The following is a 20,544-nucleotide window of genomic DNA, read 5'->3' as shown; positions in this document are numbered from 1 at the left end:
CCCTAAGATGTCCTGAGCTGAAGTGACTCTAACTTTTAGAAATCCTCCATCTTGCAGATGGAGGATTCCCCCAATAGGATTAGGGATGTGACCCCCTCCCCTTGGGAGGAGGCACAAAGAGGGTGTACCCACCCTCGGGGCTAGTAGCCATTGGCTACTAACCCCCAGACCTAAACACGCCCTGAAGTTTAGTATTTAAGGGGTTCCCTGAACCTAAGAATTTAGATTCCTGAAACTACAAGAAGAAGAGGACTGCTGAGCTGAAAAACCCCTGCAGAGGAAGAACAGAAGACACCAACTGCTTTGGCCCCAGGCTTACCGGCCTGTCTCCTGCCTTCCAAAGAAACCTGCTCCAGCGACGCTTTCCAAGGGACCAGCGACCTCTGAATCCTCTGAGAACTGCCCTGCTTCAAGAAAGACAAGAAACTCCCGAGGACAGCGGCACTGCTCCAAAAGAACTGCAACTTTGTTTCAAGGAGCAGATTTAAAGACCCCTGCAACTCCCCGCAAGAAGCGTGAGACTTGCAACACTGCACCCGGCGACCCCGACTTGACTGGTGGAGAACCAACACCTCAGGGAGGACCCTCCGGCGACTCCAAGACTGTGAGTAACCAAAGTTGTCCCCCCTGAGCCCCCACAGCGACGCCTGCAGAGGGAAACCAGAGGCTCCCCCTGACCGCGACTGCCTGAACTCCATTTCCCGACGGCTGGAAAAGACCCTGCACCCGCAGCCCCCAGCACCTGAAGGAACTGAACTTCAGTGCAGGAGTGACCCCCAGGAGGCCCTCTCCCTTGCCCAGGTGGTGGCTACCCCGAGGAGCCCCCGCCTTGCCTGCCTGCATCGCTGAAGAGACCCCTTGGTCTCCCATAGGAAACTATTGGAAACCTGACGCGTGTTCCCACACTGCACCCGGCCGCCCCCGCGCTGCTGAGGGTGTACTTTTTGTGCTGACTCTGGTCCCCCCCGGTGCCCCACAATCCCCCTGGTCTGCCCTCCGAAGACGCGGGTACTTACCTGCTGGCAGACTGGAACCGGGGCACCCCCTTCTCTCCATTGAAGCCTATGTGTTTTGGGCACCTCTTTGACCTTTGCACCTGACCGGCCCTGAGCTGCTGGTGTGATAACTTTGGGGTTGCTCTGAACCCCCAACGGTGGGCTACCTTGGACCAAAAACTGAAACCTGTAAGTGACTTACTTACCTGTTAAAACTAACAATACTTTACCTCCCCCAGGAACTGTGAAAATTGCACTGTCCACTTTTAAAACAGGTATTTGTGTTTTATGTAAAAAGTATACATGCTAATGTAATGATTCAAAGTTCCTAAAGTACTTACCTGCAATACCTTTCAAATGAGATATTACATGTAGAAATTGAACCTGTGGTTCTTAAAATAAACTAAGAAAATATATTTTTCTATAACAAAACCTAATGGCTGGATTTGTCTCTGAGTGTGTGTTCCTCATTTATTGCCTGTGTGCATGTACAACAAATGCTTAACACTACTCCTTTGATAAGCCTACTGCTCGACCACACTACCACAAAATAGAGCATTAGTATTATCTCTTTTTGCCACTGTCTTACCTCTAAGGGGAACCCTTGGACTCTGTGCATGCTATTCCTTACTTTGAAATAGCACATACAGAGCCAACTTCCTACATTGGTGGATCAGCGGTGGGGTACAAGACTTTGCATTTGCTGGACTACTCAGCCAATACCTGATCACACGACAAATTCCAAAAATTTTCATTAGAAATTGATTTTTGCAATTTGCAATTTTTCTAAATTCTTTAAAGTCCTGCTAGGGCCTTGTGTTAGTCCCTGTTACCATTTCTTTTAGAGTTTAAAAGTTTGTGAAAAGTTTGAATTAGATTCTAGAACTAGTTTTAGTTTCTTAAAAAGTATTCCAACTTTTAGAAGCATAATGTCTAGCACAGATGTGAATGTGGTGGAACTCGACACCACACCTTACCTCCATCTCCAGATGAGAGAGCTAAGGTCACTCTGTAAACTAAAGAAAATAGCAATGGGCTCCAGACCTTCCAAACTACAGCTCCAGGAGTTGTTGGCAGAGTTTGAAAGAGCCAGCCCCTCTGAGGATGGCAACACAGAGGATGAGTATAGTGACTTGGAGGGTGATTCCCCCCCACCAGTCCTATCTAGGGAGAACAGGGCCTCTCAAGCCCTGACTACACAAATAATAGTCAGAGATGCTGGTTCCCTCACAGGAGGGACCACCCTCTCCGAAATCGCTGAGGATAACTCCAGTGAAGAGGACATCCAGTTAGCCAGGATGGCCAAAAGATTGGCTTTGGAAAGACAGATCCTAGCCATAGAAAGGGAAAGACAAGAGATGGGCCTAGGACCCATCAATGGTGGCAGCAACATAAATAGGGTCAGAGATTCTCCTGACATGTTGAAAATCCCTAAAGGGATTGTAACTAAATATGAAGATGGTGATGACATCACCAAATGGTTCACAGCTTTTGAGAGGGCTTGTGTAACCAGAAAAGTGAACAAATCTCACTGGGGTGCTCTCCTTTGGGAAATGTTCACAGGAAAGTGTAGGGATAGACTCCTCACACTCTCTGGAAAAGATGCAGAATCTTATGACCTCATGAAGGGTACCCTGATTGAGGGCTTTGGATTCTCCACTGAGGAGTATAGGATTAGATTCAGGGGGGCTCAAAAATCCTCGAGCCAGACCTGGGTTGACTTTGTAGACTACTCAGTAAAAACACTAGATGGTTGGATTCAAGGCAGTGGTGTAAGTGATTATGATGGGCTGTACAATTTATTTGTGAAAGAACACCTATTAAGTCATTGTTTCAATGATAAACTGCATCAGCATCTGGTAGACCTAGGACCAATTTCTCCCCAAGAATTGGGAAAGAAGGCAGACCATTGGGTCAAGACTAGGGTGTCCAAAACTTCCACAGGGGGTGACTGTAAGGAAATGCCTCCTTGGCATGGTTGCCCCCTGACTTTTTGCCTTTGCTGATGCTATGTTTACAATTGAAAGTGTGCTGAGGCCTGCTAACCAGGCCCCAGCACCAGTGTTCTTTCCCTAACCTGTACTTTTGTATCCACAATTGGCAGACCCTGGCATCCAGATAAGTCCCTTGTAACTGGTACTTCTAGTACCAAGGGCCCTGATGCCAAGGAAGGTCTCTAAGGGCTGCAGCATGTCTTATGCCACCCTGGAGACCTCTCACTCAGCACAAACACACTGCTTGCCAGCTTGTGTGTGCTAGTGAGGACAAAACGAGTAAGTCGACATGGCACTCCCCTCAGGGTGCCATGCCAGCCTCTCACTGCCTATGCAGTATAGGTAAGACACCCCTCTAGCAGGCCTTACAGCCCTAAGGCAGGGTGCACTATACCATAGGTGAGGGTACCAGTGCATGAGCATGGTACCCCTACAGTGTCTAAATAAAACCTTAGACATTGTAAGTGCAGGGTAGCCATAAGAGTATATGGTCTGGGAGTCTGTCAAACACGAACTCCACAGCACCATAATGGCTACACTGAAAACTGGGAAGTTTGGTATCAAACTTCTCAGCACAATAAATGCACACTGATGCCAGTGTACATTTTATTGTAAAAAACACCACAGAGGGCACCTTAGAGGTGCCCCCTGAAACTTAACCGACTATCTGTGTAGGCTGACTAGTTTTAGCAGCCTGCCACAAACCGAGACATGTTGCTGGCCCCATGGGGAGAGTGCCTTTGTCACTCTGAGGCCAGTAACAAAGCCTGCACTGGGTGGAGATGCTAACACCTCTCCCAGGCAGGAATTGTCACACCTGGCGGTGAGCCTCAAAGGCTCACCTCCTTTGTGCCAACCCAGCAGGACACTCCAGCTAGTGGAGTTGCCCGCCCCCTCCGGCCAGGCCCCACTTTTGGCGGCAAGGCCGGAGAAAATAATGAGAATAACAAGGAGGAGTCACTGGCCAGTCAGGACAGCCCCTAAGGTGTCCTGAGCTGAGGTGACTCTAACTTTTAGAAATCCTCCATCTTGCAGATGGAGGATTCCCCCAATAGGGTTAGGATTGTGACCCCCTCCCCTTGGGAGGAGGCACAAAGAGGGTGTACCCACCCTCAGGGCTAGTAGCCATTGGCTACTAACCCCCCAGACCTAAACACGCCCTTAAATTTAGTATTTAAGGGCTACCCTGAACCCTAGAAAATTAGATTCCTGCAACTACAAGAAGAAGGACTGCCTAGCTGAAAAACCCCTGCAGAGGAAGACCAGAAGACGACAACTGCCTTGGCTCCAGAAACTCACCGGCCTGTCTCCTGCCTTCCAAAGATCCTGCTCCAGCGACGCCTTCCGAAGGGACCAGCGACCTCGACATCCTCTGAGGACTGCCCCTACTTCGAAAAGACAAGAAACTCCCGAGGACAGCGGACCTGCTCCAAGAAAAGCTGCAACTTTGTTTCCAGCAGCTTTAAAGAACCCTGCAAGCTCCCCGCAAGAAGCGTGAGACTTGCAACACTGCACCCGGCGACCCCGACTCGGCTGGTGGCGATCCAACACCTCAGGAGGGACCCCAGGACTACTCTAAGACTGTGAGTACAAAAACCTGTCCCCCCTGAGCCCCCACAGCGCCGCCTGCAGAGGGAATCCCGAGGCTTCCCCTGACCGCGACTCTTTGAACCTAAAGTCCCGACGCCTGGGAGAGACCCTGCACCCGCAGCCCCCAGGACCTGAAGGACCGGACTTTCACTGGAGAAGTGACCCCCAGGAGTCCCTCTCCCCTGCCCAAGTGGAGGGTTCCCCGAGGAATCCCCCCCTTGCCTGCCTGCAGCGCTGAAGAGATCCCGAGATCTCTCATAGACTAACATTGAAAACCCTACGCTTGCTTCTACACTGCACCCGGCCGCCCCCGCGCTGCTGAGGGTGAAATTTCTGTGTGGACTTGTGTCCCCCCCGGTGCCCTACAAAACCCCCCTGGTCTGCCCTCCGAAGACGCGGGTACTTACCTGCAAGCAGACCGGAACCGGGGCACCCCCTTCTCTCCATTCTAGCCTATGTGTTTTGGGCACCACTTTGAACTCTGCACCTGACCGGCCCCGAACTGCTGGTGTGGTGACTTTGGGGTTGCTCTGAACCCCCAACGGTGGGCTACCTTGGACCAAGAACTGAACCCTGTAAGTGTCCTACTTACCTGGTAAAACTAACAAAAACTTACCTCCCCCAGGAACTGTGAAAATTGCACTAAGTGTCCACTTTTAAAACAGCTATTTGTCAATAACTTGAAAAGTATACATGCAATTTTGATGATTTGAAGTTCCTAAAGTACTTACCTGCAATACCTTTCGAATGAGATATTACATGTAGAATTTGAACCTGTGGTTCTTAAAATAAACTAAGAAAAGATATTTTTCTATATAAAAACCTATTGGCTGGATTTGTCTCTGAGTGTGTGTACCTCATTTATTGTCTTGTGTATGTACAACAAATGCTTAACACTACTCCTTGGATAAGCCTACTGCTCGACCACACTACCACAAAATAGAGCATTAGTATTATCTATTTTTACCACTATTTTACCTCTAAGGGGAACCCTTGGACTCTGTGCATGCTATTCCTTACTTTGAAATAGCACATACAGAGCCAACTTCCTACAGTGACCAAAAGAAAGGGGTCACAAAACCTCCCCAGGGGAAAGGTGGTGAGACAGCCAAAAACAAAAATAGTAAAGAGTCTTCTACAGGCCCCCAAAAACCTGCACAGGAGGGTGGGCCCAGAGCCTCTTCACAAAACAATTCTGGGTACAAGGGTAAAAGCTTTGATCCCAAAAAGGCCTGGTGTCGTAGCTGTAGTCAGTCTGGACACCAAACTGGAGACAAGGCCTGTCCCAAGAAAAATACCACTTCAAACTCCACTCCAGCTAACACTGGAATGGCTAGTCTCCAAGTGGGATCAACAGTGTGCCCAGAGCAAATCAGGTGCCACACTGAAGCTACATTAGTCTCTGAGGGTGGGGTGGATTTAGCCACACTGGCTGCCTGGCCCCCTAACATGCAAAAATACAGGCAGCAGCTCTTAATTAATGGGACAAGTGTAGAGGGCCTGAGGGATACAGGTGCCAGTGTCACTATGGTGACAGAGAAACTGGTTTCCCCTGGCCAATACCTGACTGGACAAACGTATCCAGTCACCAATGCTGACAATCAAACTAAAGTACATCCCATGGCAATGGTAACTTTAGAGTGGGGAGGGGTCAATGGCCTGAAACAGGTGGTGGTCTCCTCAAATATCCCAGTAGACTGTTTGCTTGGAAACGACCTGGAGTCCTCAGCATGGGCTGAGGTAGAACTGAAAACCCATGCAGCCATGCTGGGTATCCCTGAACTGGTGTGTGTCAAGACTAGGGCACAGTGCAAGGCACAGGGTGAAAAAGTAGAGCTGGAGTCTGGAAGAAAGGCCCAGCCTACCAAGAGGAAAGGAAAGTCAGCTGGGAAACCAGCTGCAACACAACAAGAAAAAGAGTACCTCTCTTCTCAGGAAGAAGTTCTGCCCTCTGAGGGAACTGAGCCCATGGAGCTGGAACCTTATCAGGTTGAGCTCTTGGGCCCAGGGGGACCCTCAACGGAAGAGTTGTGTAAGGGACAAGAAACCTGTCCCTCTCTTGAAGGCCTTAGGCAGCAAGCTGCTGAAGAGTCCAAAGGCAAGAAAAATGGAACACATAGGGTCTATTGGGAAGATGGACTCCTGTACACTGAGGCAAGAGATCCCAAACCTGGTGCCACTAGGAGAGTGGTAGTGCCTCAGGGTTTCAGAGAGTTTATTCTGACCTTAGCCCATGATATTCCCCTTGCTGGGCATTTGGGACAAACCAAGACGTGGGAGAGGTTAGTCAACCACTTCTACTGGCCCAATATGTCCCAGAAGGTTAAGGAGTTTTGCCTCTCCTGCCCCACCTGTCAAGCCAGTGGTAAGACAGGTGGGCATCCAAAGGCCCCCCTCATTCCACTTCCAGTGGTTGGGGTCCCCTTTGAAAGAGTGGGTGTGGACATAGTTGGTCCACTGGAACCTCCCACAGCCTCAGGAAATATGTACATCCTAGTAGTAGTAGTGGATCATGCTACTAGGTATCCTGAAGCTATTCCCCTTAGGTCGACTACTGCCCCTGCAGTAGCCAAGGCCCTCGTTGGTATCTTTACCAGAGTGGGCTTCCCTAAGGAGGTGGTGTCTGACAGAGAGGTACCAACTTCATGTCAGCATACCTAAAACACATGTGGAATGAGTGTGGAGTGACTTATAAATTCACTACCCCATATCATCCACAAACTAATGGCCTTGTTGAGAGATTCAACAAGACATTAAAGGGCATGATCATGGGGCTCCCAGAAAAACTCAAAAGGAGATGGGATGTCCTCTTGCCATGTCTGCTTTTTGCTTAGAGAGGTGCCTCAGAAGGGAGTAGGGTTCTCACCCTTTGAACTTCTGTTTGGTCATCCTGTAAGGGGACCACTTGCCCTTGTTAAAGAAGGCTGGGAGAGACCTCTTCATGAGCCTAAACAAGACATAGTGGACTATGTACTTGGCCTTCGCTCAAGAATGGCAGAGTACATGGAAAAGGCAAGTAAAAACCTTGAGGCCAGCCAACAGCTCCAGAAGTTTTGGTATGACCAAAAGGCTGCAATGGTTGAATTCCAACCAGGGCAGAAAGTTTGGGTTTTGGAGCCTGTGGCTCCCAGGGCACTTCAGGACAGATGGAGTGGCCCTTACCCAATCCACCTACCTGGTGGACCTAGGCACAAGCAGGAGCCCCAAGAGGGTGATCCATGTAAACCGCCTAAAACTCTTCCATGATAGGGCTGATGTAAATCTGTTAATGGTAACAGATGAGGACCAGGAAGCTGAGAGTGAACCTCTCCCTGATCTCCTCTCATCAAACCCTAAAGATGGCTCAGTAGATGGAGTGATCTACTCAGACACCCTCTCTGACGAACAGCAAGCTGATTGTAGGAAGGTCCTGCAACAGTTTGCTGAGCTCTTCTCCTTAACCCCTGGTCAGACACACCTGTGTACCCATGATGTGGACACAGGAGACAGCATGCCTGTCAAAAACAAAGTCTTCAGACAGTCTGATCAAGTTAAGGAAAGCATCAAAGTGGAAGTCCACAAGATGCTGGAGTTGGGAGTAATTGAGCACTCTGACAGCCCCTGGGCTAGCCCAGTGGTCATAGTCCCCAAACCTCACACCAAAGATGGAAAGAGAGAGATGAGGTTTTGTGTGGACTACAGAGGTCTCAATTCTGTCACCAAGACAGATGCCCATCCCATCCCATACCTAGAGCTGACGAGCTGATTGACAAATTAGGTGCTGCCAAATTCTTAAGTACCTTTGACTTAACAGCAGGCTACTGGCAAATCAAAATGGCACCTGGAGCAAAAGAGAAAACAGCATTTTCCACATGTGATGGGCATTATCAGTTCCCTGTTATGCCCTTTGGTTTAAAGAATGCCCCTGCCACCTTCCAAAGGTTGGTGAATCAAGTCCTTGCTGGGTTGGAATCCTTTAGTGCAGCTTATCTTGATGATATTGCTGTCTTTAGCTCCACCTGGCAGGATCACCTGATCCACCTGAAGAAGGTTTTGAAGGCTCTGCAATCTGCAGGCCTCTCTATCAAGGCATCCAAATGCCAGATAGGGCAGGGAACTGTGGTTTACTTGGGACACCTTGTAGGTGGAGGCCAAGTTCAGCCACTCCAACCCAAGATCCAGACTATTCTGGACTGGGTAGCTCCAAAAACCCAGATTCAAGTCAGGGCATTCCTTGGCTTGACTGGGTACTATAGGAGGTTTGTGAAGGGATATGGATCCATTGTGACAGCCCTCACAGAACTCCCCTCCAAGAAAATGCCCAAGAAAGTAAACTGGACTGTAGAATGCCAACAGGCCTTTGACACCCTGAAACAAGCTATGTGCACAGCACCAGTTCTAAAAGCTCCAGATTACTCCAAGCAATTCATTGTGCAGACAGATGCCTCTGAACATGGGATAGGGGCAGTTTTGTCCCATACAAATGATGATGGCCTTGACCAGCCTGTTGCTTTCATTAGCAGGAGGTTACTCCCCAGGGAGCAGCGTTGGAGTGCCATTGAGAGGGAGGCCTTTGCTGTGGTTTGGTCCCTGAAGAAGCTGAGACCATACCTCTTTGGTACTCACTTTGTAGTTCAAACTGACCACAGACCTCTCAGATGGCTGATGCAAATGAAAGGTGAAAATCCAAAACTGTTGAGGTGGTCCATCTCCCTACAGGGAATGGACTTTATAGTGGAACACAGACCTGGGACTGCCCATGCCAATGCAGATGGCCTTTCCAGGTTCTTCCACTTAGAAAATGAAGACTCTCTTGGGAAAGGTTAGTCTCATCCTCTTTCGTTTGGGGGGGGGGGGGGGGGTTGTATAAGGAAATGCCTCCTTGGCATGGTTACCCCCTGACTTTTTGCCTTTGATGCTATGTTTTGAATTGAAAGTGTGCTGAGGCTTGCTAACCAGGCCCCAGCACCAGTGTTCTTTCCCTAACCTGTACTTTTGTATCCACAATTGGCACACCCTGGCATCCAGGTAAGTCCCTTGTAACTGGTACCTCTGGTACCAAGGGCCCTGATGCCAGGGAAGATCTCTAAGGGCTGCAGCATGTCTTATGCCACCCTGGAGACCCCTCACTCAGCACAGACACACTGCTTACCAGCTTGTGTGTGCTAGTGAGAACAAAATGAGTAAGTCAACATGGCACTCCCCTCAGGGTGCCATGCCAGCTTCTCACTGCCTATGCAGTATAGGTAAGACACCCCTCTAGCAGGCCTTACAGCTCTAAGGCAGGGTGCACTATACCATAGGTGAGGGCACCAGTGCATGAGCACTGTGCCCCTACAGTGTCTAAGCCAAACCTTAGACATTGTAAGTGCAGGGTAGCCATAAGAGTATATGGTCTGGGAGTCTGTCAAACACAAACTCCACAGCACCATAATGGCTACACTGAAAACTGGGAAGTTTGGTATCAAACTTCTCAGCACAATAAATGCACACTGATGCCAGTGTACATTTTATTGTAAAACACACCCCAGAGGGCACCTTAGAGGTGCCCCCTGAAATTGTATCCAACTATCTGTGTAGGCTGACTGGTTCCAGCAGCCTGCCACACTAGAGACATGTTGCTGGCCCCATGGGGAGAGTGCCTTTGTCACTCTGAGGCCAGTAACAAAGCCTGCACTGGGTGGAGATGCTAACACCTCCCCCAGGCAGGAGCTGTAACACCTGGCGGTGAGCCTCAAAGGCTCACCCCTTTGTTCCAGCACCGCAGGACACTCCAGCCAGTGGAGTTGCCCGCCCCCTCCGGCCACGGCCCCCACTTTTGGCGGCAAGGCCGGAGAAAATAATGAGAACAACAAGGAGGAGTCACTGGCCAGTCAGGACAGCCCCTAAGATGTCCTGAGCTGAAGTGACTCTAACTTTTAGAAATCCTCCATCTTGCAGATGGAGGATTCCCCCAATAGGATTAGGGATGTGACCCCCTCCCCTTGGGAGGAGGCACAAAGATGGTGTACCCACCCTCAGGGCTAGTAGCCATTGGCTACTAACCCCCCAGACCTAAACACGCCCTTAAATTTAGTATTTAAGGGCTTCCCTGAACCTAAGAATTTAGATTCCTGAAACTACAAGAAGAAGACTGCTGAGCTGAAAAATCCCTGCAGAGGAAGAACAGAAGACACCAACTGCTTTGGCCCCAGACTTACCGGCCTGTCTCCTGCCTTCCAAAGAAACCTGCTCCAGCGACGCTTTCCAAGGGACCAGCGACCTCTGAATCCTCTGAGGACTGCCCTGCTTCAAGAAAGACAAACTCCTGAGGACAGCGGCACTGCTCCAAAAGAACTGCAACTTTGTTTCAAGGAGCAGATTTAAAGACCCCTGCAACTCCCCGCAAGAAGCGTGAGACTTGCAACACTGCACCCGGCGACCCCGACTCGACTGGTGGAGAACCAACACCTCAGGGAGGACCCTCCGGCGACTCCAAGACTGTGAGTAACCAAAGTTGTCCCCCCTGAGCCCCCACAGCGACGCCTGCAGAGGGAATCCCGAGGCTCCCCCTGACCGCGACTGCCTGAACTCCATTTCCCGACGGCTGGAAAAGACCCTGTACCCGCAGCCCCCAGCACCTGAAGGAACGGAACTTCAGTGCAGGAGTGACCCCCAGGAGGCCCTCTCCCTTGCCCAGGTGGTGGCTACCCCGAGGAGCCCCCGCCTTGCCTGCCTGCATCGCTGAAGAGACCCCTTGTTCTCCCATAGGAAACTATTGGAAACCCGACGCGTGTTCCTACACTGCACCCGGCCGCCCCCGCGCTGCTGAGGGTGTACTTTTTGTGCTGACTCTGGTCCCCCCCGGTGCCCCACAAAATCCCCCTGGTCTGCCCTCCGAAGACGCGGGTACTTACCTGCTGGCAGACTGGAACCGGGGCACCCCCTTCTCTCCATTGAAGCCTATGTGTTTTGGGCACCTCTTTGACCTTTGCACCTGACCGGCCCTGAGCAGCTGGTGTGATAACTTTGGGGTTGCTCTGAACCCCCAACGGTGGGCTACCTTGGACCAAAAACTGAAACCTGTAAGTGACTTACTTACCTGTTAAAACTAACAATACTTTACCTCCCCCAGGAACTGTGAAAATTGCAGTGTCCACTTTTAAAACCGCTATTTGTGTTTTATGTAAAAAGTATACATGCTAATGTAATGATTCAAAGTTCCTAAAGTACTTACCTGCAATACCTTTTGTAGGAAGTTGGCTCTGTATGTGCTATTTCAAAGTAAGGAATAGCATGCACAGAGTCCAAGGGTTCCCCTTAGAGGTAAAATAGTGGTAAAAATAGATAATACTAATGCTCTATTTTGTGGTAGTGTGGTCGAGCAGTAGGCTTATCCAAGGAGTAGTGTTAAGCATTTGTTGTACATACACATAGACAATAAATGAGGTACACACACTCAGAGACAAATCCGGCCAATAGGTTTTTTATATAGAAAAATATCTTTTCTTAGTTTATTTTAAGAACCACAGGTTCAAATTCTACATGTAATAGCTCATTCGAAAGGTATTGCAGGTAAGTACTTTAGGAACTTCAAATCATCAAAATTGCATGTATACTTTTCAAGTTATTCACAAATAGCTGTTTTAAAAGTGGACACTTAGTGCAATTTTCACAGTTCCTAGGGGAGGTAAGTATTTGTTAGTTTTACCAGGTAAGTAAGACACTTACAGGGTTCAGTTCTTGGTCCAAGGTAGCCCACCGTTGGGGGTTCAGAGCAACCCCAAAGTCACCACACCAGCAGCTCAGGGCCGGTCAGGTGCAGAGTTCAAAGTGGTGCCCAAAACACATAGGCTAGAATGGAGAGAAGGGGGTGCCCCGGTTCCGGTCTGCTTGCAGGTAAGTACCCGCGTCTTCGGAGGGCAGACCAGGGGGGTTTTGTAGGGCACCGGGGGGGACACAAGTCCACACAGAAATTTCACCCTCAGCGGCGCGGGGGCGGCCGGGTGCAGTGTAGAAACAAGCGTCGGGTTCGCAATGTTAGTCTATGAGAGATCTCGGGATCTCTTCAGCGCTGCAGGCAGGCAAGGGGGGGATTCCTCGGGGAAACCTCCACTTGGGCAAGGGAGAGGGACTCCTGGGGGTCACTTCTCCAGTGAAAGTCCGGTCCTTCAGGTCCTGGGGGCTGCGGGTGCAGGGTCTCTCCCAGGCGTCGGGACTTTAGGTTCAAAGAGTCGCGGTCAGGGGAAGCCTCGGGATTCCCTCTGCAGGCGTCGCTGTGGGGGCTCAGGGGGGACAACTTGGGTTACGGTCTTGGAGTCGCCGGACGGTCCTCCCTGTAGCGTTGTTTCTCCACCAGTCTAGTCGGGTCGCCGGGTGCAGTGTTGCAAGTCTCACGCTTCTTGCGGGGATTGCAGGGGTCTTTAAATCTGCTCCTCTGAAACAAAGTTGCAGTCTTTTTGGAACAGGGCCGCTGTCCTCAGGAGTTTCTTGTTCCTCTTGAAGCAGGGCAGTCCTCTGAGGATTCAGAGGTCGCTGGTCCTGGGGAAAGCGTCGCTGGAGCAGGTTTCTTTAGAAGGCAGGAGACAGGCCGGTAGGACTGGGGCCAAAGCAGTTGGTGTCGTCTTTCTTCTTCTGCAGGGGTTTTTCAGCTCAGCAGTCCTCTTCTTCTGTAAGTTGCAGGAATCTAAATTCTTAGGTTCAGGGGAGCCCTTAAATACTAAACTTAAGGGCGTGTTTAGGTCTGGGGGGTTAGTAGCCAATGGCTACTAGCCCTGATGGTGGGTACACCCTTTTTGTGCCTCCTCCCAAGGGGAGGGGGTCACAATCCTATCCCTATTGGGGGAATCCTCCATCTGCAAGATGGAGGATTTCTAAAAGTTAGTCACTTCAGCTCAGGACACCTTAGGGGCTGTCCTGACTGGACAGTGACTCCTCCTTGTTTTTCTCATTATTTTCTCTGGCCTTGCCGCCAAAAGTGGGGGCCGTGGCCGGAGGGGGCGGCCAACTCCACTAGCTGGAGTGTCCTGCGGTGCTGGAACAAAGGGGTGAGCCTTTGAGGCTCACCGCCAGGTGTTACAGCTCCTGCCTGGGGGAGGTGTTAGCATCTCCACCCAGTGCAGGCTTTGTTACTGGCCTCAGAGTGACAAAGGCACTCTCCCCATGGGGCCAGCAACATGTCTCTAGTGTGGCAGGCTGCTGGAACCAGTCAGCCTACACAGATAGTTGGATACAATTTCAGGGGGCACCTCTAAGGTGCCCTCTGGGGTGTATTTCACAATAAAATGTACACTGGCATCAGTGTGCATTTATTGTGCTGAAGTTTGATACCAAACTTCCCAGTTTTCAGTGTAGCCATTATGGTGCTGTGGAGTTCGTGTTTGACAAACTCCCAGACCATATACTCTTATGGCTACCCTGCACTTACAATGTCTAAGGTTTGGCTTAGACACTGTAGGGGCACAGTGCTCATGCACTGGTGCCCTCACCTATGGTATAGTGCACCCTGCCTTAGGGCTGTAAGGCCTGCTAGAGGGGTGACTTATCTATACTTGCATAGGCAGTGAGAGGCTGGCATGGCACCCTGAGGGGAGTGCCATGTCGACTTACTCATTTTGTTCTCACCAGCACACACAAGCTGGCAAGCAGTGTGTCTGTGCTGAGTGAGGGGTCTCCAGGGTGGCATAAGACATGCTGCAGCCCTTAGAGATCTTCCCTGGCATCAGGGCCCTTGGTACCAGAGGTACCAGTTACAAGGGACTTACCTGGATGCCAGGGTGTGCCAATTGTGGATACAAAAGTACAGATTAGGAAAAGAACACTGGTGCTGGGGCCTGGTTAGCAGGCCTCAGCACACTTTCAATTCAAAACATAGCATCAGCAAAGGCAAAAAGTCAGGGGGTAACCATGCCAAGGAGGCATTTCCTTACATAAAGGCTGTGCCCTGGCCTCGCACAAAAGGCTCGTTCACCCACCACTGATTTCTGGGGCCAGTGCTGGAGGAGAAAGGGGACACTCCTAGAACCAGTTAGGTCGGATTAGAACTCATTCTCCCCCTTTTTGTGGAGGCTGTGCAAAATGAGTAAGTACAGGGATCTTCCCCCGACATGGAGAGACACTGATGGGCTAGACACACAATGCTGCTGGAGGACTTGCCAGGGACCTCCTTGGACTGCTTTGCTGATGGACTGACCTGTGATCTGCTAGGTCATAAGGGGGGACTGCCACTGCTTTTCTTCAGAACCCCTGTGCTGGCCTACTTGCTGGACCGTACAGCTGTGTGACGTGCCCCGGCCAAGAGAGTCTCTAGTTCGGTTTCACCCTCAGGGTCATAGCAGGGCACGAGTGCTGTGTTCCTGACTGGAGTGCTCCGGTGTGTGGAGAGCACCTCATCTTTATTGCGTGGGGCTGCACATGAGGAGCGCTGCTGCCGATCTGACACAAGCGCGCTGAATCAGAGTTATCCTCTTGCCCCAAGCACTTTATTTCCATTTAAACTACCTCCCTGGAGCAAGGAAGCGCCTCTGTGTTGACGCCCCTCCCCAACCACCCGACTCCCACACCCTCCCCAAACCAGTCCTCGCTGTGGGGGAGTCTATCTGGTTGTCCTGACTGCGTCACTTCGGGGCAAAACCTAACGGCTGGCAGGATGGGGAAGAAACCTCTACGGAGGTCCCGTGTCTGCCCAGGCTCTTTCGCCACTCCCACCGCCTCATTCGGAAACAGAACGTAGGAGGCTCTGTAATGTTGGGAAGTTGCAAAAATATACATTTAAGCTCAAAAAGGGATGTAAAGGTGCTTTCAGCTCAGTGTGTGGTCATTTTGTGAGTGAACAATTTAAATATAGTGCAACAGAGTAATAGGAAGGCAAAGTTATATTGAGCATGGATTAGTGTCCGTCCATTTAAAGATATTGTGTCAATGTTATTATACTCTGTTCCTGTTTTGAAGGCCAGGCTGATGTTTCAAACCTTAGTAGTGTTCTTAATCAAAGGGTCGCTTAAGGCCTAAGAGAAAGATTTGTCAGCCCTCATATCTGTGGAGGCTTCTATTAATTGGTTGAGTTCATCTGCGGTCAGAAACCAAGCTTTGCCATAGCTCAAATTACCTTAGTTTTGGAATCTTGAGATATGTTTTATTGACTGGTTTATTATACAGGCCTTGTCCCTCTGTAGCAATTATAACGTGGGACTGACTAAGGTTTCTTTGTTACTCTTAACGTGGACGTCCGTAGATCAGTTACAGTTTATCACAAACTTCCTGCCCCTCTGCCTTTTTCCCTAGTCTGGCCATATAGTTGCTGTGATGCATTTCCTGTAGGACCGAGACCTACACCCCTCCTTTTCAGATGTTATTTTTACACATATTTTTGTCTTTCTTATAGCACCCCCATCGTGACCTTGAGCTTCAGGAGGAAAGTGGATGGGTGCTATGAGCAATATCTTATTACTAGTCATTCCTGCACTAGTGAAATTATTCTGCTGCCACAGTGGTCAGATCTGGACAATAAAGAAACGTGTTTGAGTGTGATTGCCTTGCCGGCACCATGGCTTTCGGGGTCCAGCCTTATCCCCTTTTATCCACCCCAACTGTAGTGAGAGTTGTCTGACTTTGTTCATAGTTCCAAAGATTCAGTTTCTACGTCTGATGTCCCTTTAGGCAAACATTGCTGTTTTAGAGCTGATAGCACTACTATAGATGTCTCCTTGTCATTGTGCATGTGTCACAGGGTAAGCCATCTCACTAACCTAAAACAAGTTCTTGATTTCTGTTGCTCGACTACTGATGCTGGTGCTTTAATAGTCAACAGCCTTCTTTCTCAGCTCAGTGGAAGTCTTCCTTTGGGTCTGTAAAAACAGTTTGGATCACCTTGTATTACTATCAGTTTGGCTGAGAACACTTGCATGTATCATTCTATCAATGGTAGCCTTTGCTTGACCTTCAGGAAGGATTTATGTTGCTGTAGAACTACAATGGTATAGTCCAGGAGAATGAAAATCATGATATTCTCAACTTTAAAAGATCTGCTTATGCTGACCTTTTTCTAATATTATGTCTCTACGGCAGTCATTCGAAAGCCTGACCACTACTGGTCTTTTGATGATTCAGTCGTCAGCTGCTGTTACTGCTCTCAGTTTGTATATTCTGTTGAATAGATGTTTGATAGACCTTGGGAAGCTGCTGTACTCAAATTACCCCTGTAGGAAGCTGGCTCTTTTATATAATATACCAGAGGTTTACTTTGTAAAGAGTCCAGGTATCCCCTTCGTAGTAGACAGGGCTTTCTTTAAAATTCTCAAGCACTCTTATTTGTTGTAGGGTGGTCGAGCAGCTTAGGCTAATCAAAGGGGAGTGTAAGATATTTGCTGCATGCAACAGTCAATATATGACCCACACACTCAGAGATCCACACCAATCTAGAAAAATAACACTTATTTTTATGTATTTTGTAACACCAAGACCTTTGTTATTGGGTAAGTACTTCTTAAGTTAACCGTTTTGAAGTATGCAGCAAATACACTTGAATGCATTAATGTTATCCTATGTAAAAGAAGCATATACTGAATACCAGTACTTGGCAACGACTTACAGGACTGTTCTTCTGGAATTAAGGTAAGTATGGGCAAGGTCTAAGACAGCAACATCAGGTCACCTCAGTCAGTTCTGGGACATCCATGTGCAGAGGTGCTTTTCAAAGTTGGGTACCCTAAATAAATACTGCCGATGAGTACTTGGCAATGACGTACAAGGTTGTTCTTCTAGAGTTAAGGTAAGCATGGGCAAGGTCCAAGACAGCACCATCAGGTCACCTCAGTCAGCTCTGGTGCGTATGGCAATGTCCAGCGCAGCACAAATGGGTCACTTGGGGAGGCAATGGGGCATCCCGGTGCAGAGGTACTTTACAGCTTCTGGGTGTCCCACTCACTTTAACGGGAAACGTTTCTGGGCAACAGAGGCTGCAAGTGGGGGGACTGGGTGACCAGTTTGGCTGAACTCAAGAGGGGGTGGGTGCTCAGGTCTCAATGGTTTTGGGCACAAAGGGCCACCGTTGGTCCACAGCAACCTGGGCTGGGTGGCTCGTGTGCAGTGGTGATTTGTCCGGCAGGGTTATGTTGTGAAGACTTCTTGCAGTTCTTGGTTCCAGTACAAAAGAGGCTGCAGGCAGCAACAGCGGGACCAGTCTGACCAAACCCAAGGTGGGGTTTAGCTCTGGAGGGCCTCAGGACCTCATTGGCTCGCTTCAACTCAGTCTGGGGGGCTCGGGTGCAGTGATGCTCTTTGGTGCATGTTTTCCCACAGTTCAGGACTCTCACGGTTCTTGGGTGGCTGCAGGGGTGTAGCTCTGCTACTCCACAGGAGATGCTATTGGTTCCTTAAAGTGCTGGCAGTGCTAGGCTTTTGGAGGCGGAGCAGCTGCAGGATGAGTCTACTGTGGTGCAGGTGTAGAGGAAAGCAGGTAGGCCGGCAGGGTTGGGGGCCAGGTCAGTTGTTGCTCATAGTTTTTTGCTTTTCACGGCTCTTCTATGTCCAACTTCTTCTTACGGGAGTCAAATCTGCTTTCCTGGTGCCAGAGGCTCCCTAACTGCTAGGTTTAGGGGTGTTACAGGGAATGAAGAGTAGTAGCCAATGGGCTACTTACCCTTCTGGCCACTACACCCCCCCCATGTGACCACTTCCTGCAGGGAGTGGGCATAACCCTGTCCCGGAGCTCCTAATTCGGCCATCACTAAGATGGTGGATTTTTCCTAGAGTGGGGGTACATCAGGCAGCTCACCTTAGAGGTGTGTATGACCTGGTTGTACTCCACGTCTCCTACAACAGCGAATTTCCCATCTGTCCTGGTGCCAAATGGGCCTCAGGGCAGCGGAATGCTGGGGTTGCAAATCCAGGGTGTCAGGAAATTTGAAGTCCCAGGCATTTGTATGCTAAATTGCTAACCACCCCACTGGAGGAGGTAGTATGAACACCTTTCTCCAGGGCAAGCATTGTTTCTGGCCTCAGAACGTGGGCCCTCATCTGCAGCGGGTCAGAAACCTGTCCGTGGTGGCAGGCTAGACTATCAATCAGCCAGTCACTCGAGGACTAGTAGGGGTCATAGGATACCTCTAAGGTACCCTCTGGGTGCATTTATTAATAAATAAATCACTGTAATCGGGGTATATTAATACCGAGAAATATCATACCAAACACCATAGGTTTCAGTGAAGCTTTTATGTAGCAGAGAAACTTGTTTTGATCATTGCATATCTTGAGATCGCTTCCCTACACACATTAAGCATAATGCACCCTGCCTTAGGGCTGTAAGGCCTGCTTTAGGGGTGACAAATATATTGCATGCAGTGTCTGCAGGCATGGCACACAGAATTTGTGTGCCATGTCGTGTTTTCACTTTTGTCAGCACCATGTCACTCAGCTTGCAATGGCAGTCTGCATGAAAGTGATGATGGGTCCCTTAAGGTGTAACAATACATGCTGCAGCCCTTAAGGGACCTTCTGAGTACCCATGCCCTTTTTTATTGTGTGGTAACAGTCCGAGCATATTATTTCTGCTTTATAAGCACAGACTGTAAAAGGGGGAGAGAGAGTCCAATTTCAGTCTGATGAGGGTTAATAACGTACATGTCAACACTCCTGTGGAAGGAAGGGGATAGGAAATTGTAATTACATTTGAGATAATCTGTGGTCACAGCTTCCCAACACACATGCATGGAAATTAAGGTTGGTGTTTGGGTTAATATGCCAAATAACTCCATAGGATATCACTCCAGTCTTCTCAGTTAAAACATTGTTTTAAGTTTTTTCATACAAACATTTTGCTTAATGATTTCACTGCAGTTTTTTTGTTCTTTGGAAAATTCTCTGTGACCCTTTTACTGACTATTCATCTGTAAAACCTTTGTTGTATAAAAAAGATTGTTCTTAAAACATTATAATTAATAATGGTCGGACTGGGTAACATACACACTTTTCCTTGATTTCTATTTTTTTTTTTTTTTTTTTTTTTTTTTTTTACTTTGCAACATATGCAGTGTTCCAAGAGCTCATTGCTAACATTGTGTAGGTTTAGTATACTTATTTTGCTGTTTGTTTTCTTTCTGGATTGCTTTATGGTTAAGATGAAACTTAGCTGTCATACTTATCAGTCCACAAATCAGCTAAAATATCCTAGCGACTAGTCTTTTTACTCTTGTTTGTTTGAAATACAAATATATTGTCATGAGTTTATGTAGGTTGACAGTGGATAAATGAGTAGCAGGAAGGGGGGTGCAAGTATTCTCGGAGCTCTCGCTGAACAGGTTATTGATTCTTTCAGTTGAGTCATATTTTTTATTGCAGCATGGTTTCATGCAATGGTTCAAGCCATTATTTTTGTAAATGTTTCACTGGGAAAAGAAGTTAAAATTGCACTACTTAGGAGCTTTGTTTACCAGGCAGCTAAATGCAATATATGAAGAATTCTTAGGTTACTTGGAAGATGGGTGTACCTTCTGTAAGTGTATTTCGCCAAACTAATTGTTTATCTGTTTTCCTTTTTCAGCTAGAAAAATTGATAGAGAAAAATTACTACCTCCATAAGTCTGCCCAGGAAGCTTACAAGGCATATATCCGAGCTTATGACTCCCATTCTTTGAAGCAGATCTACAGTGTTAACACTCTGGATCTGCCCAAGGTTTCTCTCTCGTTTGGCTTCAGAGTGCCTCCGTTTGTTGATCTCAGTATCCTTTTCCTTGTGCTTCATAAGCAAATGCTGTTTCTGAATTGTTTGCTTGGTTCTGTGATGTTCACATGTTGGTTACATAGAGATGCATTAGTGTGTGTAATTTGACTTCTGCACTTAACTCTTTCCCTTCCTCTTACCAGAACGCACATTGTGAATTGTTACTACTTTTTAGGAGAAAGGTTACTGCAAAGCATCAGGAGTAAGTAACCTAATCTAGCCATGCTGCAAGCTTACAGACTAATTTATCATGTATTTATTTATAAATCCTTATGAGCTGCATTTGGTT

General features: G+C 48.6%; 1 protein-coding gene across 1 annotated transcript in view; it reads left to right on the top strand.

The window, feature by feature from the left end:
* Positions 1–20,544, top strand: part of DDX18 (DEAD-box helicase 18) — a 194,036-nt gene that overhangs the window by 154,132 nt on the left and 19,360 nt on the right. The window contains exon 13 of the mRNA XM_069224345.1: positions 20,076–20,253. Coding sequence (XP_069080446.1) covers positions 20,076–20,253 — 178 coding nt within the window. The remainder of the gene's footprint in view (positions 1–20,075; positions 20,254–20,544) is intronic.

The sequence above is a fragment of the Pleurodeles waltl genome, chromosome 3_1 (genome assembly GCF_031143425.1).
Source record: "Pleurodeles waltl isolate 20211129_DDA chromosome 3_1, aPleWal1.hap1.20221129, whole genome shotgun sequence".
Classification (NCBI taxonomy): Eukaryota; Metazoa; Chordata; class Amphibia; order Caudata; family Salamandridae; genus Pleurodeles; species Pleurodeles waltl.
This window is presented reverse-complemented; position numbering and strand designations above follow the sequence as displayed.